Below are 26,624 nucleotides of genomic sequence, written 5' to 3' on the forward strand. Positions count from 1 at the left end.
CGAGTGGCTAGGCAGCAGTTCTGCAGAAAAGGACCTAGGGTTTACAGTGGACGAGAAGCTGGATATGAGTCAACAGTGTGCCCTTGTTGCCAAGAAGGCTAACGGCATTTTGGGCTGTATAAGTAGGAGCATTGCCAGCAGATCGAGGGATGTGGTCAGTCCCCTATATTTGACATTGGTGAGGCCTCATCTGGAGTACCAAGTCCAGTTTTGGGCCCCAAAAGTGACTTAGAAACTTAGGAGACTATGTACCATTGACTTTCAATGAGGCTTAGGCTCCTAAGTCACTTAGTGTTGCAACAATAAGTGGAGAAACCTAAATCTGGGCCTTTTAGTCTGTCTGTTACTCAGTTCCCCTCTGTAAAATGGAATTGATAATATTTCCCTTTCTCTGCCTACCTTGTTCATTTAGACTATGCTCTTTGACATGGAGTTTCTCTCACTGTGATTGTACAGTGCCTATCACAAAGACGCCCCATTCTTGGTTAGAGTCACTAGACACTACTATGCAGGTGCTAATAAATTACAGTGACCTAGAATAATAGGATTAGAAGGGACCTCAAGTGTCATCTAGTCCAGAGGTCGGCAGCCTTTCAGAAGTGCTGTGCCGAGTCTTCATTTATGCACTCTAATTTAAGGTTTTGCATGCCAGTAATACATTTTAACAGTTTTAGACGGTCTCTCTCTATAAGTCTATAATATATAACTAAACTATTGTTGTATGTAAAGTAAATAAGGTTTTTAAAAAGTTTAAGAAGCTTCATTTAAAATTAAATTAAAATACAGAGCCCCCCCAGACTGGTGGCCAGGACCTGGGCAGTGTGAGTGCCACTGAAAATCAGCTTGCATGCTGCCTTCGGCACCCATGCCATAGGTTGCCTACCCCTGATCTAGTCAAACCTCCTGCCAAGATGCAGGATTTGTTGGGTCTAAACCAGCCATCATAATCGTTATGTAGTAAACATTCTGTGACAACTTTGTTCTCTACATCATGATGTTGTAGTTAATTTCCAATTGTATGATCTCACATTTGGCTGAACTCCACTACTGCATACTCTGCCATTGGCAAACGAGTAAACCACTTGAAACTATTCAATTTTGGTTTTGATGCTAAATGTTCTGCCCCAACTGAGGTCCTGACTAAAGTGTATATGTGTCGCATACATTTTTGACCTGCCGCTTCTGTTGGATGCGTCACTATATAAATAGTTACTGCATAGATGTAAAATAGCTAAAGTGTGCAGAGAATGGAAATTTCTTATTCATTTTCATTCTCAACCCAGGAAGTGTATAAATCTTTTTTTCTTCTCTCTTCCCCCATGAGTAATAACTTTCTTTATTCCTTTTTTGACAAGCCAATGGTACAACATTCTTTCTCAAATAGAACCATTTCATGCAAGCATATTCCATTATGGGTTTAGTATAGTTTGCATTTCATTGACATTTAAAAGCTATTTAAAAAAAAAAAACAAAATGTGAGTGTCTTTACAAAAGACAGTCTCCATAAAATAGCTTCCCTTTGGCTATATGCCAGTTTTACTGTTGGGCAAACAGCTTTGTTTGAAAAAGAACAGGAAGAGAGATTGAGGGACATATGTGTGTGTGTTCCTGATTTAAAAACTTACATTGAAGGAACAACCTTTTAAAAAACATTCATATACATACAATGCAGCTTGGAATTTTGTGTATAAATTATACCACTTGCAAATTACTTACATTGGTATAGGACCCGTGAATGTGTGATTTGCACATTTCAAGGACATGGAATATTTGTATCTTGTTAGTGCCATTCTCTAGGTTAATCCCTAGAACACTTAATACTTTCCTTTTGGCTTAGTCCAGTGGTTAGAAATTCTTTTTAGAAAGAAGTGCTGCTTGCATATTCCTGCATTTTGTAGTTTGAATTATATTTCAACAAAAAATACTCTCCTTTCTTCCTTCAGGTGGCATTTCTGATTTTGCTACTGGTGGTGGACATATTTTTCTTTCAAATAAGCGAAAGTAGTAAAAGTGGTGGGGGTAGGGGACCATGGCTATGCTTCATATTACAAATGACTTTCATTTTACAGACAAAAGGTATGAGACTTGTGGTTCCAAACAATGTCTGAAATAATGAAAGGACATGTTTTTCAAGGGACCTCATAGACTTCTAATCAGGGGTGAAAATAAAGCTGAAGATTTACCGGTACAGGGGCCAGCTCCAGCCCCCAGAGGGGAAGGGGCCTCGGGTGGAAGGGGCGGGGCTGGGGGGGGTCAGCATCCCCCAGCCAATCCTTCCTGCTGCCTGGCCCATTCCAGGCAGCCACGGGAAAGTGGGGGAACGGGTGCGGGGGGCAAAAGGGACGACGACACGAAAGTGTTGCCGCAGCAGCACTTTAAGCAGGGCCTTTTGCCATGGCATCACTTTAACATTGCTGCCACTTTTGTGCCCCCTTCCCCCCCCCCCCACCCGTTCAGCAGGGCCACCATTGGCAGAGCTTTAAAGTCAGCTGGATACGGGCCAGTACTGATGATCACTGTTTACTAGTACGCCGTACTGGCCTGTACAGCCTTAATTTCGCCCTGCTTCTAAGTCAGAAAATGGACCAGTGTGAAATCTCGTGACTTCCTGCCCAATACAGGCCATAGAATTTCACCCAGTACTTCCTTTATCTAGCCCATAAAAAGAGGTGCCAGGGTTTTGAAGTCTGGGAATGTTTGAATGCAAAGCATTAAGTTCAAGTCTCACTGTTGTTCGGGGTGATGTGAATCATTTCACATTTGTCCCCCATTAAGCACCTGCATAGATTAACCATAAACTTTCAGATCAATTTAGTGAGTAGTAGGTGATACTTTTTGCAGGTGTCACTCCTGATTTCATGTGTGCCATTTCACCATATTAGGGATACCTGACATATCATAGGGCTGTTGAAACGTATGTTGTTCTTTGGAAGTTGGCCTAGAGATACAACATATCGAATAAAGAACAATGTCAATTATTGGTTACATTTTGTCTTTTCAATAGGACACCATGGTTGTAGCTGGATTTAATGTGGCTAAGTCACCTTCTGCAAATGAAGATAACCGACACTGCTGTCATCTGGAAGTATCTGAAGATGCAGGATCAGCAGTTTATGTACGTGGGTATACAGGGTTCAGTTTTCCACTTTAGATGTCCAAGTTGTCATTAATTTGTTGTTTAACAGAAGAGAGAAAGTACTGATAGAAAAAACACATTACTGTAAGTACCATAGGCTATGTCTACATTGTGCAAGTGCTGACTACGGGGGTGTGAATTGCAGCGAGCACCAAAGTGTTGCGCTACAGCTCTTTTATAAAGCTATGGCAGAGTAATGGGAATCTTAAAAGTGCTGGATCCGGCCACGGAAGAATTTCCCCTGATGCACACTTTACGCAAGGCAGTTTATACTGCCTAGCGAGGCCCCAGATATAGGTGACATGTTGAAGGAAGGGCTGACGTGGCAGGGATATATCAGGAGCTGTGGTTGGGGTCAGAGTGTGTAGTGCTTTGGCTATTCTGCCCATCTGTTGCAATTTACACAGCCCTCCAGAGTTGTCTGAGTTACTCTGTGGGCTGCACTGATCCTGCAGCAGCCAGGAATTGAGAGGTGCAAAGGTGGTTTAAATCATCATATATTACGCTCTCCCTTGGCTGTTATTTTAGCACTATGTTTCTTAGAGGCACAGTGTAAAATCTCACTGTAAATATATTCATTTCCAGGCTGTTGTGGGGTTATATTTTTACCTCTGCAGCATTAAAGGGTATGTTAATCCATAGTTAGACCTCTCATTTTTTATTTATTAAGAAAAAAATATTTTAATACTATTAGCACTTAAATGGTGTTGGCCATAGATTCTTCTAACTTACTGAGATGTGGGAATGGTCATTATCCTCTTTTGCTTCTGCTGTTATTTGACTGGGATAATAAGCCCAGCGGTTCATATGGTTATGTAGCAATGACTGTATCTTTTCTTTGAAAAGATATCAGTGTTCCTTGCAGGATCTGTGATCTTTATTTCAGACCTGTTATTGTCTTTTGTCTTTCATAAGCCAGGCTTTTATAATCTTTGCTGCATTTTAATGACAATTTTTCAATATCCCTCATGCAAATTATCCCAGCAGCAGTTCTAGTACCTGGCAGGCTAAACAGTGAATGTATGCGTTTTTTCACTCTAGAAGCAGTGTTGTGATATGAAATGAGGTAGGACTGCATTGTGGTGTGCTGAAAACACTTTAGCTGACGACTACTCTGATCAGGCTCAGAAATGATTTTTCAGTTACAACTTTTATTTTAAAATTTCTCACCCAAAATCATACACCAAACAGCCTCATTAGTGGCTAGTTATATGCTAAATATCAAGCTCCAAACTTGTGTTTGGCTGGAACTGTTTTTAAAATGATTTTTTGACTCTTTAAATTCAAAAAAGTTGAATGAAATTTTGCCTCTAAAACACCTCTATGGGTTATTTAAGCCCACAGTAGAGTTGTGAACCAGTGAAAAAGGGGTATAGTGCGAACTGTTTTGTTGCATTAGTTGTTGGTGATAGTGATGATGTAAATATAGGATGCTTAAACACCCTTAAAAGTAATATACATGAAACAATGGATAGGTAAAGTATTAGCCACTTTGTGTAACATAATTTCTTAATCACAACCAGCCACAAACCAATGTCAAACATCTTGCTATAATTATTTACAAATAAAATAGTGCTTCATTAGTTTTACTGCACTTATAAAACATACCACATGCCAAACAGATATATTGGTAGACTTAGCGGCTTGTCTAGATGAACAGATAGTTTGCAGCAAGTTATGGTGTAAATCTATCCCACATTAGCCTGCCGTACAGTAAATGTCCACGTGGACCCTGCTGTTGTGGTATAATTCTGTGACTTTGTTTCCAGTCTTCCAAACACATTAACTTTACTCACAAGAGTAGTCCTATTGACCAATGTCTTTTAAATTAGCCTGCCTTTTTTTTTTACTTTAGTCAACCAAATATCAATTTTCCAAATCATAAATTGCTTAAGCTTGCTGACTATTTAAATACTGAGAGATGTAGAATCAGAAATGCAGGGCTGGAAGGGATCTTGAAAGATCATCAAGTCCAGCCCCCTGGCAGTGAGACAGTACCAAGTAAACCTAGAGCATCCCTAGACATCCCTTGTCCAACCTGTTCATAAAAAACACCCATAATGGGGATTCTACAATGTCTCTTGGAACCCTGTTGCAAATTATCCTTGTCTTTAACTATTCTTAACCTAAATCTCCTTTGCTGCAGATTAAGCCCATTTCTTCTTATCCTGTCTTCAGTGGACATGGAGTACAATTGGCCACTATCCTCTTTATAACAGTCTTTAACATATTTGAAGAATATTATTAGGTCCCCATTCTGTCTTCTTTTCTCAAGGCTAAACAAGCTCAGGGGTTTTTTAACCTTTCCTCATAGGTCAGATTTCCTGAGTCTTTTTATCATATGTGTTGCTGTCCTGTGGGCTCTTTCCAATTTGTCCACACACTTTGTAAAGTGCAGCACCCAAAATTGGACACTGTACTCTAGCTGAGCCCTTACCAGAGCCAGGTAAGGTGGGACAGTTACCTCCTGAGTCTCAGATATGGCATTCTTGCTAGTACTTTCTAGCATAATATTTAGCCTATTTTACAACTGCGTCACACTGTTGGCTCTCATTCTGTTTGTGATCCACTACCATCAGTTACCAGTTATTCCCCATTTTGTATTTGTATATTTGATTTTTCCTTCCTTCCTAAATAAGTGCTTTGCATTTGTCTTTATAGCATTTCATTTTGTTGCTTTCAGAGCTATTCTCCAATTTGTCAAGGTCATTTTGAATTCCAATTCTGCCATCCAAAGTGCTTGCAACCCCTCCTAGCTTGATGTTAGCCACATATTTTATAGGCATACCTTCCATGCCATCATCCAAGTCAGTAATGAAAATATTGACAAGTACTAGACCTATGACAGACCCCTGCAGAACTCCACTAGATATGCCCTCCTAGCTTGACAGTGAACCGTTGTTAAGTATGCTTTGGGTATGGTCTTTCAAGCGTTAGCTGAGTCAGCTAAGTAGAGGGAGAAACTCGTAGGGAAACCTTGCTCAGTCCCAGTACTGCTTCTGAGGTAGTGCTGGCATGAGGGAGAGTGTGATGGCAGTGGAAGTGGGGATACTGAGATGAGGCTTGGGATGGTCATTTCCCGCGGGAGTAGGAGACTCAGGGTATTGGGCTCGGGTTATTTGTCTCTCATTGAAGAACTTATGACCCAGTTCCTGGGTCTGTGAGTGTCTCGTATTCATTGCCAAGGGTAATGGGGGTGCTGATAGCCATTGAGCCCCCAACTGTAAACACAGTATATAATTAAAACCGTTTCAAGAGAGGGGGTGCAGCAGCACCTCCTGCGTCCCTTGTTCGAGCACTTATGCTCATTATTGTTTCTTCTCACACAACCTCAACATGGCATGGCTTGGAGTTAGGACCCCATCATGCCCATAAGGCTGTCATGCATAGGAGCTAGGGGACTTGCCTAAGGAGACACACAGGGCATAGCAGGGACCTGAACTCCGCTCTCCCCACTTCTAGGCACCCAGCACTGGCCTTTCTCTTTTTATGTAAGGCTAAGACTCTTATCTAAGAGTCTTATGTAAAGCTCTTGTAGTTTCATACATTATGGAGAAAAGGAGGAAAAAAGGCATTGTGTTGGCTTATCTTTTATCACCTGAAGTCAGACTTGACTTTTATTGGAGAATAAAGAATTTTAAAAATACAATTTCAAACTGCTTAAGCAAGTATTTGTTGTTCCCATTGTACTGTACTGTTTTCAGATTTGTAATCCATAAATCTGATGACTGTTTCTTCTCCTCAGATTTATGCTAAGCCAAGTATAGTCACTGCTTCAGAAACAGCATCCATGGTGAGTTTATATTCTAGTAGTTTTTTTAAATTGCATATGTAATTTAAAAGGTTCACTGAAAGTGAATGAGTAGACAATTTTTCTGTCTCCTTTACTCGAACATAATTTTTAAGTAACCATTTCTTTGGCTTTGGATTTTGCAAATAACATGCATGGAAAATATCCTAACATTTTGTAAATAGTACTTCGTGCTTCTCCAGTGTGTTTCTTGCCAAAATCTTTAAAAGTTCAACTAGGGGAAACTTCTGCACCGTAGAAAAGGTCGACTTAGTTGAGGTTCACACAGGTTCAGGAGTCCACCCATACACAAAACATTGCAGGAATGGGACCAAAGTAGGTATCACAGCACCCTTGTGAAGTAGGAACATGGATCACTTTGCTCACCTCTGAAATACAAAAGGACTTCTGGGTTGGAACACAGCTTTTTAACAGGGCAGAAAATGGAAAGCAGAAACTCAAGGAGGGGAACCCAAACTATTCCAGTTCCTAGAATTTTTGTTTCTTTTGCGTAGGCACTTATTTGAGTTAGCTTAATATTGGAAGCTTTTATTTTTTCTGGTGAAGGATATCTCTCCCTCTCTTGAACGCTTAGCCAGACAGTTGGCCGTAATGATTGTTCGCCATTTGGTCTGTTCTTGTGCAACTGCAAAGGCTTGACGGGAGTCCAACATCAGAAAAGGCTTGATGAACCCATTTAATAAGGGGTCTGCCTCTGGGTCACCTCCACCCCTCAGTTGGTGGAATTGTATCCCAGACAAGTCACCTAGAGAATGGCGTTCGCTAGAACGTCTTGTGGCATCCCTACGACATGTCCGAAAAACGTAAGGTGCTGCCTGTGGACAGTGGCCTCAGTAATCTGTAGACTTAAGCAACCATAAACATCTGCATTACAGATGAAGTCATTCCACTTTATGCCCAATATATGAGATTGATATTTTATGTGGAAAACCTCCAGCTTTGTCCAGTTTGAGCGGCATAGTGTCCATGTTTCGCAGCTGTACACAGTGTGGGAAGGATACAGCTCGAATAAATCCTGAACTTGGTTGTCATACTAAAATGATGTTGATTCCATATCTGTTGTAAATGGCCCATAGCAGATACTGCAATCCCAATCCAATGGAGAATTTCCGTGTGATAACTGGAGGAGCAAATAAGTATAGAATCTAGATAGCAAAAGCTGGAAACTGATTCAACAGTTTTGTTGTTCAAAGAGATTGGAGTCGCAGGTGAACCTGGTCTAGATTTTGCAGTTTTGTCTTTGACCATGAAACATGGAGACCAATCTTAGCTGACTCCTCCTCCATATGCTGGAGTGCCTCACAAAACCTGTCAGGGCTTTGTAATAAAAGAACATCATCAGCGTAGTCAAGGTCTGTAAGTGAGGGATCACCGATCTTGATGTCCATGGATCTGACAGAATGCTACATTATGAAATCCATTGCCCGACAAAAGAGTGCAGGGGCCAAAATGGAACCATGTCTAACACCGGATACTGATTTAAAGGGCACTGGTATCCGGTTCCCCAAATGAACATGGGCAGTGGTTCCATTATGCAGCTCGTTAATCAAGTCCAGCAGAATGGTAGAGACACCTATGCCCTGTAAGGCTGTCCATAATGCAACATGGTCTATTGAATCAATTGCAGCCTTAAGATCAACATATGCTACGTGTAAGGGCTTCCTGAACCCACAATGCATCTCCAACAGCAAATAGGGCCAAAATGGTGTCTAACATGGACCTGTTCCTCGTAAAGCCTGACTGTTGGGGATGATGCTTCCGATGTATCAAAGGCTCCAGGCGTGCCAGCAAAACATGCGCAAACACCTTCCCTGAAATGGAAAGCAAGGTGATCAGCCTATAGCTCTGACATTCACTGCATGGTCCCTTGCTCTTATAGAGTGAAATCACAATGCCGTCCTTCCAGGCGGTTGGCAGGGTTCCAGTTCTCCACAACAGATGAAAGATCGCCAGAAGTAATTCTGCTACAGGATCAATAGCACATTTTAGTAGCTCTGAGGGGATGCCATCAGCACCGGCTGCACGTCCGTTTTTCAGTTTAGAGATGGCATGCTTCACTTCATCCAGTGTTGGTGTATCAGTGCAAATGTCTGGATCCGTGCAGCATGAGAGAATGTCATCATCCAATTTACCCAGATGGCCTTGGCTGTCATTCAGGATGCTGTTTGTAGTGATTATTTCTTAACCACTGAGGTTCTGAATGGCACGGAATGCTGGCTTCCAGTTGCCCATGGCTAAGCCAAATTCAACATCATCTGCCACTTGGTTATTATATGCCTTGTGATCGCAGAGTGCCAGGGTTTTAAATTTTTGCTTCAGCTGATTATGAATGTGCTTATCACTACGCTGGCGGGCTGCGGCCTTCAGTTTAATTATTTGGAAGGCCTCTTCTGATAGCCATGGTTGGCGTGCTGGATGCTGATAGCCAACTGTCGGCTGAGCAGATTGGTTGAGGGTAGAAGTCAACAGGGACCCAACAATATCCACGTCATCTGGCACATTAGCTGGAGCAGAGTATCTATTTCTGATGTCAATACAAAACCTGTTGGCTAAATCTGGCACGCAGAGTGTGTCAATGGCAAACTTCTTCATCATCAAGAGGGCGTACCTGCTTGTTGGAGCATCAACACCATACGGGCGACAACTAGATGGTGATCTGTGTTTGCCGCACCACGATATTGACGGTGAAAGTGAAGGATCTGTGAGCCTGTATTTGTGCTTTTCACACGTTAGAGCTATCTCTACTTTCCTTTGATTTTAAAAACAAACAAAACTTGGTTCTTGTTGAACACTGGCCTCCATCTAACGCTGCCTATTGCAGGGATTGGTTTTTGTTTGAAACACCCATAGACCTACAGAGTGGAAATGTTGTGTGTGAGATATTTTTAAAGAAGGTATATAGTTCTTTGAAAGTATCACACAGCATTCTCACTGATCCACCATCTCCCTCCCTCAGTTTGGATATTCAACTTTTTGAGGTATGACGTGGGTCTTTCATCTGTGCGTCCATTTTATGTTGTTTTGTGTAGGAAAAAATTGTAGAATTTCTTTATCATCTTCAATTAATTTGGAGGAACGGTTTTTTTTTCTTCATGAAAGGAGCTGGCAGGCACATTGTGGAACTTTGTGTGGGGGGATGCTCAGTAAGACAGAGCCCTTGAGCTAGCCTTCAAGAACCTCAGAGGTTCAAAAATCTTAAGAGCTAGAGAAATTTCCCTGGATGATTAATGCAGGAGATGTGAGACTCAAGAGCAGTAATGATGCGTGGTGATCTCTGCAAAGAAGAATTACAAAAAATATTTTATCAGATTATTACTGCATCTATAAAATGTCCTCAGATGAAGTTAAAATCCATTTAAAAAGATATTTTCATGTGTGCTTTGTCATGCTTATACTGTTTGCATTCACATAGAGACAGACACATTCAAATAAGTTGAATTGACTATTTTACATTTATAACAAAGAAAACACAATCACAGAAAGAAAAGGAGAGTGAAAATCAAATGTCTCCTATGTTTGCTTGCTGCCTGTGGGTAGTGAACATTTTTATTTTGAGCTCCTGAAATGAATAAGGTAGACTCCTGCTCCAATACCTGTGTGAAAGTAGAATGAATTATATTGTAAAAATAAGAATGGATTAAAGAAATACTGTATGTACCTTTATGCTGTATGTAACTTTGACACTTAAGGGAACTAGACTAGATAGTGCTTATTTTTTAAAAAAATGGCAAGAAAAGGACACTATTTGGTGTGGGAGGGTTAAAAGAAATAATTTTGGATTGATTTTTTTTGAAGTAATGTTTTCATATGTATCCGCTTGTCTCTTTCCAGCCTGTTGCACCAAAATACACGTATACTCCTCTGAATCATCTTAAAGGCGGAACTATAGTCAACTTGTATGGTGCTGTGAAATTCTTCAAGCCCCCATATATAAGCAAAGGAACAGGTATGTACTGCATCAGACAGAACATTGAAAATCTCTTAATATATCTCAGGCTATCTAGAGTGATTCATGTCCATGAGTGCCAACCTTGGGGCAGACTATCAGAAAGCGGGGCAGCTGGTTGTATGCTTTATAATTAGATTTCACCAACCCAGTAACAAATGTGAACTCCTGAAGCACTCTCATAGTCTTACCATAGAGTCACAGACTGTTCCCGTGGGCATTCCAGTCTGTCTTGCCAGTTAGTGATAGTTTGTTTCCATACATCAAAGTTCACAAAATATTCGGTTGTTTTCAGTCCTAAGAGACCAGTCATTTACCACAGGTTAATTTGTACCTCCGATCTCACATCAAAGATAACATGTAGCCAATCCTGTGGTAAACTAAGGATTTATTAAGTAGGAAAAAGAAATGAGCGCTATTTACAGATTAAAGCATGCAAATATATATGCACAAATGAGTTACAATGTATGGTTTTAAAAGGTGACAGAGTTGTAATCATCTGTTAGCACTAAATGTCTTTTAGGCTGCATTGATGGCAGACCAGGTCAGTCCAGGACAACAGACTAATTTACTTTCTATTTGGATAGATCAAAGTAATTGTTGAATGCAAAAGAGTGTATAGAGTATTTAAACTTCATCGAAACTAATGGGCTGCTACTTGTCTTGTTCTCACTTATCTGTTCCTGTACAATGCAATAGCAGACATTTACATTGTGTGTACACCTGTGAGTAAATAACCCATCAAACTCCAATGAAGCCTTGTGGAATGCAAATGAAGAAGAGTGCAAGCTTCAAAGCAAATGGTCATTGTGTGTAATGATCGGAGGTCAGAGATTCAAAATGCATTCCTCTCTCTCTCACATCAAAGGAAAAGCCATGTGAGTAAAGACACTCCCAGCTTCCTTTCTGTGTAAATGAGCTATAAATATGGATTCAAGAAAGGATGGTGGACTCTTACAGGGAAATATGCCAGATGTAAAGTTGGAATCCCCAAAGACAGACTGAATACCCTGAAAAGACTTTTGGGAGACTGGCAGTTTGTTATATCACTGCCACCATTTGGAGTTACAAATTGTGATTTATCTGTACATATATTTTACCTGCTTTAATATTTCAATAACTCTCACTTTTTTTCTTAGCTAAATAAATATTTAGTTAGTTTCCTATAGAATTGACTGCCAGCACTGTCTTTGGTGTAAGATCCGAAGTACCAAGTGATCTGTGATCAGAAACTGATCTTTTGGGAGGGGGAGAAACCTGATGTGATTTTTTTGGTGTTTTTTTATAAACTTTTATCACAAAGTTCAGTTTGTCTGGCTTGCAAGATAGACTGGAGAGGCTAAGGGGACTGTCTGTGACTCCATGGTAAGACTGATATAATGATCCAGGAATTCACATTTGTTGTTTGCTTGGTGAAATCTAACTACAGAACATACCACCAGTTTGGGGTGTATGCCCTTGTTTTCTGACAGTCTGCCCCGAGATAGGCTCTTACATTGGTGTGCCACTCCAGACAGCATAAGGGCCAATCTAGGCTGACCCTTAGGAACTCTACTTCTGTTTCTCAGCTCCAGCCCTGTGAGAGTCAACACAGAAAAAGAGATGAAAAAATCTCCTGTTCAATATCTTTATTTCCTTTTTCCAGAATTCAGGCTTGATGGGACAAATCTTTTTGCATGTAGCCTCTTCATGGGTGTGAAGGGGCAATTACCAAAGTCTTGTTGTGATGTCCTACAATGGCCCATTTAGTTTTGATAGCCTTCTTAATGAGCAGGAGATAATTCCTTCTGAAAAGTTGACAGTTTCAGGGGAAAAATTGCTTAATTATAAAGCAAAAACTTAAATATTACCTTACAGCATATGATAAAGATAAAATAAGTGAAATTAATGCAAGGAAAAAGTATAAGCATTTCATAAAGTCTAAACAATGTTATCAGTTCAACACCCATCTTCAGCATATTAACACACAGGTGAAACAGATTGGTTTCCTATGATGAATTTGTCAGTGCTTGGCTGAGGCCGAAAGCTTTGGCAAGAGCTGGTTCCTGTTCAGCCAGTATCACAATAAAACAAGTGGGGGTTTTTTTAGGCCTTTCACATTTACAGCATTACAAAAAACCAAAAAGCCATTTTCAATGTACTGATATTTTCATACCTGTAGCTATAAAGGGTAAAACTAAGAAGAATAACAGAATGACATCTGAACTTTATTCCTCAGAATAGAGCTTTTAAACTTTCCCTATTTTGCACAGTGTATGTGATTCCATTTAGACAAACTGGTGGAAAAAGTAAGTAGAAAATGGATCTCTCTTATGGTAACAGTCCATACAAATTAGGGAAGAAGACTTGAAGCACAGAAGCCCAGCACTTATCCTTGGAGGGAATAGATTGTTCTGTTGCTATGTATAATAATTCTTTGTTGATATTTTAACAATGAGTGCAATTCACACTGTGCTGTAAATGTGACACTGTTGTGTTGCTTACACAAAGCAGTAGTTCAGAGCATACAATATTCATTTTACTCATAATAGGAACACTTGTTGTTTGTGGTGTCATGCCCAGAGGCTGTGCTCAAGTTCGGGGCCCCCTTATGATAGCTGCTCCATAAACATAGAGGTGCCTGCTCCATTTATTCAGAGTGAATCAAAAGCCTATGCTGGTTGTTCAAAGGCTTCAGTACATTTTAAGAATTTTTTTCTAACAATATTACCGCTGAAAGGGAAGGTAAATTGTCTGTTGTAAAAGCTCGTAAAGTTAGAAGCCTGATTTGTGCAATTTTTATTATCAGTATAATTGTCAGTTTAGGAGTGGGGTTTTTTTTGGTAACAAAAATATTTCCATATGTTCAATCCCTAGTGTAGACACAGTAACGTCAATAAAAAGATGTCTTATTAGGGTTGCCAATTTTCAAATTGCACAAAACGGAACACTCAAGCCCTCCCCTTCCCCGAGGCCCCGCTCCCTACATTCCCCCTCCCTCGGTGGCTTGTCTCCCCCACCCTCATTCACTTTCACTGGGGCAAAGGGTTGGAGTGCAGGAGTGGGTAAGGGCTCTAAATGGTGGGGGTGGGCTCTAGGGGGGGTCAGAAATGAGAGGTTCAGGGTGCAGGAGGGGGCTACAGGCTGGGGCAGGGAGTTGGGGTGTGGGAGGGATGAGGGCTCTAGCCTGGGGGGCTGGCTCTGGAGTGTGGACGGGGATGAGGTGCTTGGGATACAGGAAGAGGCTTCAGGCTGGGGGGTGGGGCCCAGGGATTCGGACTGTGGGAGAGGGCTGTGGGTTGAGGCAGAGGGTTGTGGTATGGGAGGGGTGAGGGCTGTGGCCTGGGGGTACTGACTCTGGGGTGGGGCTGGAGATGAGGGGGTGAGGGATCTGGGGTGAGGCCGGGGATGAGGGGTTCAGGGTGTGGGAGGGGACTCTGGGCTGGAGTGCAGGCAGGGTGAGGGGTCTGGGCTAGGGGACCAGGTGGGGACTATGGGTTTAGGGGGGCTCAGAGTTGGAGGTTAGGGTGCAGGAGGGGTATGGATTCTGACCTGGGGGTGTGGACTCTGGGGTGGGGCCGAGGATGAAGGGTTTGGGGTGCAGGAGGGGGTTTGACTTTGGAGGGGCTCGTGGCTGGGGGTTGGAACTTGGGGTTGGGGTGTGGGCTTACGTCGGGTGGCTCCTGGTCAGCGGTGCAGAGGGGCTAAGGCACGCTGCCTGCCTATCCTGGGGCACCATGCTGTGCCCCAGAAGCGGTCAACAGGTTTGTCTCCTGCAGGGCGGGGGAGGAGGCAGGAGGCTCCGCAGAGCATGCTGCTCTTACTCGCAGGCACTACCCCTGGCCAATGGGAGTGTGGAGCCAGTGCTTGGACAGCGTGCGGGCCCCGTGGCCCTCTCACATAGGAGCCAGATCTCCTGGCTGCTTTGAGATGCAGTGTGGTGCCACAGGACAGGTAGGGACTAATCTCCCTTAGCTCCGCAGCGCTGCCGGCGGGACTTTTAATGGCCTGGTCAGCACTGCTGATCGGAGCGGCTGGAGTCCCTTTTCGACCGGGTGTTCCAGTCAAAAACTGGACACCTGGTCACCCTATGTCATATGCCAGTTTAGAATATTTCCCTTCTCATATGGGAATAGCTATACTGGTATAAAACACCTATATATTGTTATAACTGTGTCCATACTCCAAGGGTTGTACTGTTTTAACTCTACACGTGTAGGTAAAATATTATACACCTCTTGTGTGCTATTGAGTTATCAAGAAATGTAATAGTATTTCCTGTGGACAATTATGAAACATAATGTGCACCGCTGCCCCGCTGTAATGCGACCCAATATAACACGGGCTGGCATATAGCACGGTAGCAGCGGGGCTCCGGGTGCTGCGGGGAGCTCAGGGCCCTTTAAATTGCCGCTGGAGCCCCGGGCCTTTATTTAAAATGAGTTAGTTGTGTATTGGTTATTTTATGTTGCTGGTAGAGAGCTCTATGAGAGAGTCAAACAGCACTGGTTATGTTTTCTGAAAATGATCCTTTTTTGACAGTACTGTAGACTAATGCAAGAATAAATGTAGAAGAACAAGCTCCAGCTGTTTTATGTTATGAATATTATTGTGGCTGTTACATTATAAACCATATATTCCTAGGTATACGTAGACAGTAATTGGAAAAAAAAAATCTTTGTCCAAATCTAATTTATTTAGACTGGAGGTGAATAGATATTTGTTCCAGCATGTAGAGTTGGAAATATATTATAAAATAGTTAATATATGCGCGCACACACAGAACTATGTCATATAAATATAATATATATATAATATATTACACCTAATATACCTTGATTCTTGTACCTTATGCACAGACATACGTTTATATTACATTTATTATATCTGGCATACCTTGATTTTTATATTATATTTTCATTTCAATTTATATTATATATTTATATTGTATGATACTAGAGCTATTATATTTATGATGCTGGTTTTGGCCTAAGAAAATTAAATGATACAACTTTTCATATAAATGCATAATATTAGGGCCAGAAAACATAATTTGGGTCATCCAATCTGATGTGTCTCTTCATGCCTCTGTTTTTTCAAAAAGCCATCATAACCCAAAGGTTCCTAACAGTGAGAGAGTTCCCTCAGCTGATTCTAGGGGTAGCTGGTGCAGCCTTCAGGCAGGTTAATGAATCCAGCTGGGCTGTGGCAGAATGGCCTGATTGGTCAGTCCACGTGATTGACTAAAGGAGCCATTGGTTTGCATTTAAGTACAGAAGGAGGTTTCTGGCTGCTCAGCGCTTTCACCCACAGCTGCAATTGCTCATGTCGCTGCCTTGTTCCCAGCCTTGCTCCTGTACTATTCCAGTCTGCTGCGGCCCTTTCCACGTCCTGCTCCCTTGACTGTCTTCTGACTCTAGCTCTGACCTTTGGCTTGATTTCTGTTTCCTGATTCTGGCTTTGGCATTTGGCTCTAGCTTCCCACTCCTGTCCTCCAGTTCTAACCACTAAGTCAGAGTGCCACATCCCAGTCCTGTCACCCTCTATGCTGCATATATTATCTGTTTTATTGGTGTGTGTCATGTCCCCATCTAGTCTCTTACTTCATCCAATTGCTCATATGGAGGAAGGGGATAACTGTATGAAAATCTAGCATATTGCGATCTGTTTAAAAAGTTGTGACTCTCTGGTTACCTTTTCTAGTCCAGAAGAAGTGTTCTGTGAAGCTCAACAACTTCTCTTCCACCAACAGAAGGTGGTCCAACAAAAGATATTACTTCACCCACCTTGTCTCTCTATTTCAAAGTAGTCATTCATATAGTGTAAAATTGGAATTGTTGGAATCCTCATTTATCAGAGCCCCAGTAGCCACCATTTCCTACTCTCTTCCACAGCACGTGGTGTTAAATGTGAAATAAAAAATGAGGTTGATACTCTCTAAAATCAGAAGAGAAAAATAACTCTGTAATTTATGGGCAAAATTCTTTTGTGTGGCAGACCTCCGATACTCCCTTTCTACAAAACTCCCACTTAAGTCAGTGAAAGGCCTAGTTGTAAAGGGAGAGCAGAATGTCAGAGATGAGGTCCACCGCATGAATCAGAGAGTAGAATTTTGACCCAAGATATGTAAAGGGTTAAGTTATTTCAGTATTGGTTCACGCTATCTGTGTTGTGTTCTTTCTGTCACTGAAGCAAACCTGTCAAATTCTTATGCTGCGTGGTGCCTTTGCTGGATCTATTCAAATGTTATCTATTTAAAAAAAGGATTTGAAAAATTGAATTCACTGTAACATTTTGAGCCCTTAATTTTAATCAGAAAGATTTTATTTTTTATTTTTTTAAATATGGATATAGAACTGCAAAGATTACATTTTTCAGTCCTGCTTCAGGATATTGCCTGGGGTGTTATTGTGAAGGTAATTTCCTCTAAAAATACATTAGGTTTCAAATGTAACTTCTTGAAAGGCAGAAATCCTTTTATTTCTCTTTCCTTGGTTCTTGTAACTTATGTTGACTGACAACCAAAACGGCAAGTAGGCAATGAATCGGTTATAGAAAGATGTAAATCCTCAGACCTAAATATTGCTAATAAAATCATAAGGTTTTTTATTATTACCTAATAAGATTTCTGAAGATATCACAACCACCTCTCCTAAATGGTGGTGGAAACTTAAACCCCAACACTGTCATACACTAGAACCATAGGGTTAGAAGAGACCGCAGGATTCATCAAGAGAAGTTCTTTTGAGTTTAGTATGACTCCACATGGGTACAAGAGGCTGTCCATGTAGATTCAGTTGTAGGTTTGGGGCTTTAATGTTTATTTCCATTATGTGCCCTTTTCTATTAAATGAGACTAACTTACTGCTCACTGGGTGTACCATTACCCGCAAATAGAGCCACAGTTTGCTGAATTTTTGTCATATCGGTTGTTAGCCATTCTTGACAATCTGAAATTTTCTGGTTATAAAAATAGTCTATTTATAAACAGTCTGATTTGTCTGGGCTGTATTTTTGCTACACCTCTTTTAGTCATGTATATCTTAAATATGTTTACCTAGATTGTCTCAAAATTTATTTTCTCAGATAAAATGTAATTCCCACAACTTTTTTTGCTGTAACTATTGTGATTGTGGCATGAATAAGGTTAAGAACATGGTGATGCCATCTGTTTTTTATTGTGAGTCTTGCAATAGTTAGAATTTTCTTTGTCCCATCTTTTGGAGTCAAATGATTACTTGACCATCTCAATTTTTTTTTAATGAAAATTAAGCTTCTAGGCCTTATGGTTGTGAGGAAAAGTGGAAAACATGGAGAATGCCCTCTAAAGCTTAGAAATCAGAAGGCAAATAAAAAGAACTTCATACTTCGATTTTAAGTCAATCTCATGACTTTGGGAGCCTGACTTGTGCCTTTGAAACCCAGGGGATTGGGAATGTTGAGAACAATACAAAATATGAAGTCTCCTAAGCGGACTCTAGGAGAAGTAAACCTGGTGGGAATCTACCTCTGTCATCATCCCCTCCCCTGATCTTGTGCAGCTGGGGAGGGGCAGAACATACTGGGATTTTCATTAGGGTATTATTTAAGAATCCAATTCCCGTTTTCCCATTCCCACCCCCTTCTGTCTTTCATATCAGCCTGTGGTGAATAGATGTCTGGTAAACTTTTCAAGCCTTGAGAATGTAGCACAATATGCCCTCCTTACTATGACAATTTCCTGCAATATCCTGGACAAACATTATTGAATTAAGTTTAATATCTTTAGAGTCCATTGTATTAAATGACTAGTTTATATATCTGTGTGGGTCAGGAATTGTATGTATTTCCATGAAGAGGGGTAGTGACAATTCCTCTAGGAACTGAGAGCAGTGGGCATTTTTTAGGCAAATTCACTCAGATTGTAACACCTCCAGAGAAGTATACCACCTGCAGAGGCTTGCATATACTGGTTTTACTGGATTCTCTAGGGACCAGAAGACAAAGAAAGGACTTGTGGTTAAATACCCTGAGTTTAAACTGACTTGGTGCCTTGTTTCTGATCCAGCAAATGAACAAGACATCTAGTCCAAGGTGTTGGGGGAGATCCTTAGGGAATGATTTTGGAAGGTCTTTGACCCACTAAGGTCCCATAAAACTTGGGTGTTTATTCTGGGCAAAAGCTGTTATGGACATATGATCACAGAAAAAAGCCTGGGTGGGGTTTTAAGGATTGTTCATGTGCCAAAGCCCTTGTTGGAGTTAGGGTGATCTCTAGTCATCTTATTAAGCATGCATGTCAGTTCTTTCATTATTTAATATGTTTTCTCTGTAATGCTTTCACTTTAATAATAAATGTGCTTGCTTAGAAAAGGCTGTGTGGTAAATTATAACTGTGGGTAATTAGATTGCTTACAGTCTCTGAAGAGAAGGCTAAATAGGTCTATTTAGGTAGTTCGTCTTTTGCTGGGGGTATCAAAGTACAGGAAAGGAGCTGTGCAGCCAGGAAATATCCTGGTCAGGAGGGAGAAAGATGCAGGTCTCCACCTAAGAAAGGTGATGGCTGAGGAACTGGAAACCTAGAGTGGGTGCCCTTGTTAGGTCATGGGGGGGAGGAAGGGGGGGCCAATATAGTGCAGTTGCCCTGAACTGTGACACTTAACATTGTAATCTGCTTGGTGAGAGAAGCAACCATAGTTAGGGATAGTTCCTGTTGATTTAATGGCCCAGGATGGCATTGAGACAAAAAGATGGAAATTATTTATCCATTGCCTGAGCAGATTGAATCTTACAATTTTGCTAGTCCATTACAAAATTTTGATTGTAATTAAAGGAATAAATCTCTAGGTTTACCATTGTTCTCCTTTGTGTAAGCAGAAAAATGATAGACATTTACAGCAAAAAGGCAGTTGGCGAGCATCATGAGAAGGAAAGATTTGTTGTTTGTTCAGCTGCATTAACTAAGGCTTTGGGACACTATAGGTTAATGTCTTATTCATTGACTTACACTGGATTGATGGAATTTCTTTGGCCAACCTTAAAATCCTAATATATTTAATTCTTCCCAGCTGTGTAATTAGAATAATGTTAGACACAGAGACAGATTGCCAAGGAACAACAATTAATCTATTCATGGGTCTCCAAACAACACCTACAGGCCATATCTCTTCAACTCAACTCTGTAGCAAATACACCATTTGTTTTAAAATAGTTTGATATATTTACTGATGATGGTTTCATTTTGTTTAAAAGTGCTTGCCTAGACGTCATTAATAAATCCTTAAACATTTTTCAGCAAGATATTTGATCAACATTCTACGGAAGAGAAAAAGGAAAAACAATCTTTAGATCTTATTCAGCTTAGTGTGGCCTGGACTTCAGCTTTAGACCACAGTTAAGCTTGATTAGTGATTCCCATTTTAATTGTAATCCATCAAACTGACATATTTGTGATGTGATGTACTATAATATTGTATGACAGTGATGTCAATACATAATATGCTAATCATACATAGATGCACTTTTAAATATAATTTTACTTGTTTTACTGCAATTTTAATATGTTTATTTTTTTTCAAAAATTTCATTATCATTTAATTCAAAACAAATTACTGCTATTAGCTGTTTTGTGGTCACCACATATGTGCGTGTTCAGATTAGACCTGAGTGAAAGTTTTCAGACCAATAGTTTATTCACTGAAAAATGAAGTTTTGGTTGACCCAAAACTATTCACAAATTTAACACAAATTTGTTGAATGGTTTTGGCCAGAGGGAGGAAAAAAAAGGTTAAATTGCCAAAAAGACTGGGGTGGGTAAGAGGAGTAGGTATGATAGTGCCACCTGTTTTATAACATTTTGCCCAATGGATTTGGCTCTCCCTTGGGATGTGGATTCCCATCTGGAACAGGGATTTGAATCCAGGGTCTCCCCTATCCTGGTGAGTGTCCTAACTACCAGGCTATAGGCTATTCTGAGGCAGGTCTCTCTCAAGCTGTCCTGCTGAAGCTGTTCCACTTTATATAAATAACTGAATATTCAGTGAAACATGGACTTGGTCTCGAGTCTCCCCATTGGCAGGTGGATGACCTGTCTGTAGAATAATTCTCTCTCCCCACCTGTCCAATGGCTATTCAAGTATTGTATACAAAGTGAAACAGCTTCAGCAGGAAATGCACTCATTCTAGAGACCCCTGGGTCTCCCATATCCTAGGTGAATGTCCTGATCACTAAACTAAAAGTTATAAATTAGACCAAATTCTAGCTTTTGATCCTGATAGTCAAATGTTCCCTGGTCCTGGTTCATCCTGCCTGAGGATTTACCACCTCCTATTTGGTTCTCTCGGGATATTTGGGTGGTTAGTTCCATGATGCGATCTATTTTTCTGATAGAGTGTCCTTGTTTGGTGAAAACAACGAGGAGTCCTTATGACACCTTAGAGACTAACAAATTTATTTGGGCATAAGCTTTCATGGGCTAAAACCCACTTCATCAGATGCATGGAGTGAAAAATACAGTAAGCAGTATATATATTACAGCACATGAAAAAATGAGAGTTGCCTTACCAAGTGGGGGGTTAGTGCTAAAGAGACCAATTCAATTAAGCTGAAAGTTGCCTATTCTCAACAGTTGATTACTTTTGTAGTGCTAACGAGGCCAATGAAATCAAGGTGGACATCACCCGTTTCCAACAGTTGACAAGAAGGTGTGAGTATCAACACAGGGAAAATTACTTAGAACTACAAAAGTAATCAACTGTTGAGAATAGGCCACGTCCATCTCTGTTATTCAATGTAGATTGCCAGGTGAATTGGAAACTCTTACTGCTTTCCTTGTTCAGTAGCATAGTTTTTTGGACAGACCATGGTGTGTTAGTATCTGGCCTAACATTTTGTAAACTGCTTTTTCTGTTTTCAAGAGCAATTTCATTCCTTGATATAATTGTGATTGATTCACTAACTACTTTATTACTAAACTCTCTGTGCTTCAAATAGTTCTCAGCTTTGATTTGCTATTTACAGCAAGTTTCAATTCCCACTGTTCAGGTAGATATTGCAGTGGTATTCAACAACCTAGTTAACACTCCGTTTTATACATGATAAAGTCTATGGCAAAGATTTCAGTGGGACTTTCAATGAGAGTTGGGTGCTAACTTCCTTAGAAGCTATGCCATATTAAACCAGCTAAGGTTTTAACTTTATAAGATGGAATGTCATCGGAATTGCTTACAATGACAAATAAGCAGCCCATTGATGTGAGCTAGAGAGGAGTATTTGGTATGGTCATAAACTCTGTTATAACCCATAGGCATTAGCTAATGTTAATTTAGGATATTTGGGCTCCGTATTCAGATTAAGAGGTTTAGTCTGGTATGTCTACACCTGAGTACTTTTAAAGATATCGCAGCAAGCGCTCAAGAAGTTGAGTCCAAGTTGGAATAAAGTACAAATGGGTTTCTTTTGCAGGAAATCCTGATCAATCATTTGCCAAGCTGATACTGTAGCAAACAAAACTGGGACAATTTAAGGAGATCAGGTGAACAAACAGGACATGGAAAATCAAGTGTTCCTTTATTATTCATGGAATCTAGAGCTTGTTTGCTTGTTATGAAGTCATAACTTTATTAATTTTATAGGTGATTTGTAAAGTATCTTTTTAATTGGGTCTGTGGCCTTTTTTTGATGTTTTGATGTATAAAGAAGGTTAAAAGTGTTTTCTTAAGTATTTTTATTCTGAGTGTGTTTTAATTCACATATATCAGGATTTTTATGTTTGATCATCTCTGTTTTTAATGGGAATTATATTGAGAGTTTTCTCCTAATGTAATTGAAGGACTGTGGTTTTTGATTTTTTAACATAAACTTGTTTTCTCCAGCTCCCAGCACTGGTGCACCATCCACACTGCCACTTTACAGCACTGAAACTTGCAGCATTCAGGGGGTGTTTTTTCACACCCCTGAGTGAGAAAGTTGCAGTGCTGTAAAGTGGCAGTGTAGACAAGGCCTTAGACTGCTGAGTCTTGGAGATGGTTATGCACATTTATTTCTTCCTTTTGGCATGGCATAACCCAATCCATCTTACCCTTTTCTATTGTGGGAAACCTCTGTAAAAAGAGATTTTGGTATCATTAGATAATGGGAGCCATAGAAGTAGCCCCAAGAGTTTTCCTGGAGGAAACACCATAAAACTTGTTTGCAAAACTTACACAGAACCAATACATTAAGATATGTCGTACACATATATTCAATGAAATATGGACACGTGCACAAAGTCCATTAAGAGATATTGTGTTTAAACGCCACCCATCCCATCCCATTCTCATATATATAAAAATCCAATATATGTACAAAGTAAATTAAAAGAAAATTAACTATTTAGGCACTAAGTCCCTATTCAGTTTCAGGATTCTACCTCATGCAGAGTAGTTGCTTTTCAAAAAAAGGTTGCAAAATTGTGTGGTTGATTTCCACTCTTTTATTGGATGAGGTGGGTTAGGTAATATATTTTATTAGCCCAACTTCTGTTGGTGAGAGAGACAAGCTTTCAAGTTATACAGAGCTTGAACCTAAAAGATATTACCTCATTCACCTTTTCTCTAATATCCTGGGACCAACATGGCTACAAAAACACTGCATAAACAGTTTTTGCTCAAATTCCCAAGAAAGGTTTTGTCTTGGGCTGAGAACATGGAAAATTTTAGCACAACAGTTGTTTGAGCTATATGTATTTGAAAAGGGCCCCCCTGTCAAACAATAATGCGTGGTCACTTTTAATTATCATCATCACCCTGCAATAAATAATAGCATAAACATTTTCAAAATGCTGTATGAACACTGATCACACACGTGCACCAATGAAGGGGTGTGTATTATCCTCATTCTCTGGATGGAGAAACTGGCAGAAGTAAGTTACTTTGTTTTATCAGTACAGTACTTCTGATATATGCCTCACTCTAGAATCTTTGTTATAGTCCAATTAGGCAGATAGTAAAAAAGCTTTCCAGCCTGCAAAGATAATTATAGCAAAAAAACTATTTCTGAGATGATGTTGTTGGCTTGTAACTAGTTTCTTTACTGTTTAAAGTTTTATTTTCTATAAAATACCCAATATTTCTTCTTATGCTTGGTAAAAAAATAAATAAAGTAAAATTGTTAAGTTTAATAAATAGTTAATGAAAAGAAATCCCATGACATTTATTGTGATCTACAATTTACAAACACTGGCATTACAGCATCTGTTCAGCCAGATGCTGCTTGTAGTTTTTGAATGTGAGTGTCTCTTAAGATGATTCTCTTATTAGAAATAACAATTAAGCTGTATTAAGCTAAATCTTTGAAGTGTTCTCTTTGGAGTTTTGCAAAATTCTCGTTCAAATTTTTTTCTAGAATGTGTATAAGCATTTGATAAACATATTGTTTCAGTCACTTAGTTTGGTACAAGATGTTTGTATACTGATTACCCTGGCAATGAAAAAAAAATGTTGCTATAGGTATGAAAGGAGAATGTGGTTTTCTGCAATCATCTTTTTATATTATTGCAATTTAGAATCCAAACAGTCTCTGTAAGGAATCCTTGTACCAATAACCTTTTCTCTCTTTGCAGTAGGAGATTATTGATCCAGGTAAGTGTCTTCCTGGCGTGAATGCTAGACAGTAGAAGGTATTCAGTTGCCCAGCCTAGATCAAATTTGAATCTAATTCTTTAATCAAAATTTTCTGGATATTAAACTATACAAACTCACTCTAGCAAATGAACTGCGTTAATGCTCTGTCATATTTTTAAACAAAATTTTTGCATACTTTTTTTAGCCAGTCAAGTAAAAACTACTGACTTACACTCAGGGGCGGCTCTGTGTATTTTCAGAGTAGCAGCCGTGTTAGTCTGTATCCTCAGAAAGAACAGGAGTACTTTTAGCACCTTAGGCCTGGTCTACACTACGCCGTTAAATCGATTTAAACAGCTTTAAATCGATTTAACGCTGCACCCGTCCACACTACAACCGCCTGTAAATCGATTTAAAGGGCTCTTAAAATCGATTTCTGTACTCCATCAAAACACAGGAGTAACCCTAAAATCGATTTTACTAAATCGGAATTATGGTAGTGTGGGCGGAAATCGAAGTTACTGGCCTCCGGAGAGTATCCCACAGAGCACCACTGACCGCTCTGGACAGCAGTCAGAACTCCGATGCACTGGCCAGGTAAACAGGAAAAGCCCCGCGGACTTTGAATTCAATTTCCTGTTTTGGCCAGCGTGGAGCTCTGATCAGCACAGGTGACCACGCAGGGCTCATCAGAACAGGTAACAATGCAGTCTCCTGAGAATAGAAAAAGAGCACCAGCCTGGACCACACAAGAGGTACTGGATCTATCGCTGTGAACAGAACAATGCTTGTAGTCTTTCATAGTGGATAAACTATGCACCTTACATAGCACATGTGATTTCACTACAAGGTCGTATTTTGCATCCTTTAATAATGATTGCTGTCCCTGTGTGCTCAGAGCACACTGCAGACGCAGTCCGGTCCTGGCATCATAATTCAGCTTCCATGCGGCCATGTAAGGCTTTATTTGACTTCTCCAGGGTTTATATCACAGTGACCTATCATGCCTCGGTCCTGTTAGAGGAACCAGTAAACCCAAAACCCGCTCTTTCCCTCCTCCCACATGCATGGCTGCTATCAGGTAAGCTAATTGTTATGCATCTTCCTCCTTCCTCCCCCCTCCCCCCAACGCGTGGCTGCTAGTGGGAAGATTCCTGCTCGGCAAACACAGAAAAGCCCAGCGCAACACTTCCTCCCCTCCCACAGTCAAGCTACGGGCAAGGCATGAGTAAGTGGCAGCACAGTAGGAAAATCGCCATGTTTGCCCCCTAATAAAAAAAAAAATCCTCAATTTCCACCAGGTTACAATGAATGATATCACTCTGGTGAGAATAACAGCGGAAGACGCAGAACGTATGTTTCTTGACTGCGAGCAGTGTCCAGGGGCTTACGCAGCTGTGCTTTGTGAAGCAATGATTCGAATTACTTGATGCATGCCTGGAGGGGAAAGTCTCGTACAATGGGGACCGGATAAGCCGCCTTGCCCCGAAATCTACTGAAAAGGCTTTTTGAGTACCTCCAATATCGATTCATGGAGATTTCTTGGAGGATTTTCACTCCATCCCCAGACATGTTAACGAACTTTTCCTGTAACTTTACTAGCTGCGAATGAATGACAACCCCTGATTGACAACCCCTGCTTGCAAATTAATCATTAAAAAACGCTTGTTTTAAACGTTTTAAATTTAGAAATGTAACTCACCAGAGGTCCCTTCCATGGCTTCACTGTCTGGGATAGTGGTTTGGGTGGTGGAGAGTTAATTCAGGGGTCACAAAAAGCTCCTGGCTGCTGTGGGTAATTGAGAGCTGTGTGATATCAGCAATCTCTTCCTCTTCGTCTTCCTCATCTTCACCCTCAGCAGAATCCTCAGCCACGGTTGATATCGCAACCACGGCATCTGAATCAACGGCAAGGGGTGGGTACTGGTTGCACAGCCCCCCAAAATTGCATGCAGCTCAGCATAGAAGCGGCATGTTTCGGACCTGCTCCAGACCTTCCGTTTGCCTCTCTGGTTTTCTGGTATGCCTGCCTCAGCTCTTTCACTTTTATTCTGCACTGTACTGAGTCTCTCTTGTGTCCTTTTGCAATCCTAGACTTTGAAATTCTTTCAAATATTTTCTCTTTCGTTTTGACAACGGAGTTCTGTGAGCACTGTATCCTCTCCCCAGAT

General features: G+C 40.5%; 1 protein-coding gene across 5 annotated transcripts in view; it reads left to right on the plus strand.

Annotated features, from left to right (window-relative positions):
• POT1 (protection of telomeres 1) overlaps positions 1-26,624 on the plus strand; it is a 161,269-nt gene that overhangs the window by 40,741 nt on the left and 93,904 nt on the right. For 3 of the 5 annotated variants that reach the window (XM_032800954.2, XM_075065239.1, XM_075065258.1), the window contains exons 5-7: positions 3,005-3,115; positions 6,882-6,929; positions 10,779-10,893. In XM_032800954.2, the coding sequence (XP_032656845.1) occupies positions 3,005-3,115; positions 6,882-6,929; positions 10,779-10,893 (274 nt within the window). The remainder of the gene's footprint in view (positions 1-3,004; positions 3,116-6,881; positions 6,930-10,778; positions 10,894-26,624) is intronic. The other 2 variants (XM_032800960.2, XM_032800961.2) reach the window with 2 other exon arrangements.

The sequence above is a fragment of the Chelonoidis abingdonii genome, chromosome 1 (assembly GCF_003597395.2).
Source record: "Chelonoidis abingdonii isolate Lonesome George chromosome 1, CheloAbing_2.0, whole genome shotgun sequence".
Classification (NCBI taxonomy): Eukaryota; Metazoa; Chordata; order Testudines; family Testudinidae; genus Chelonoidis; species Chelonoidis abingdonii.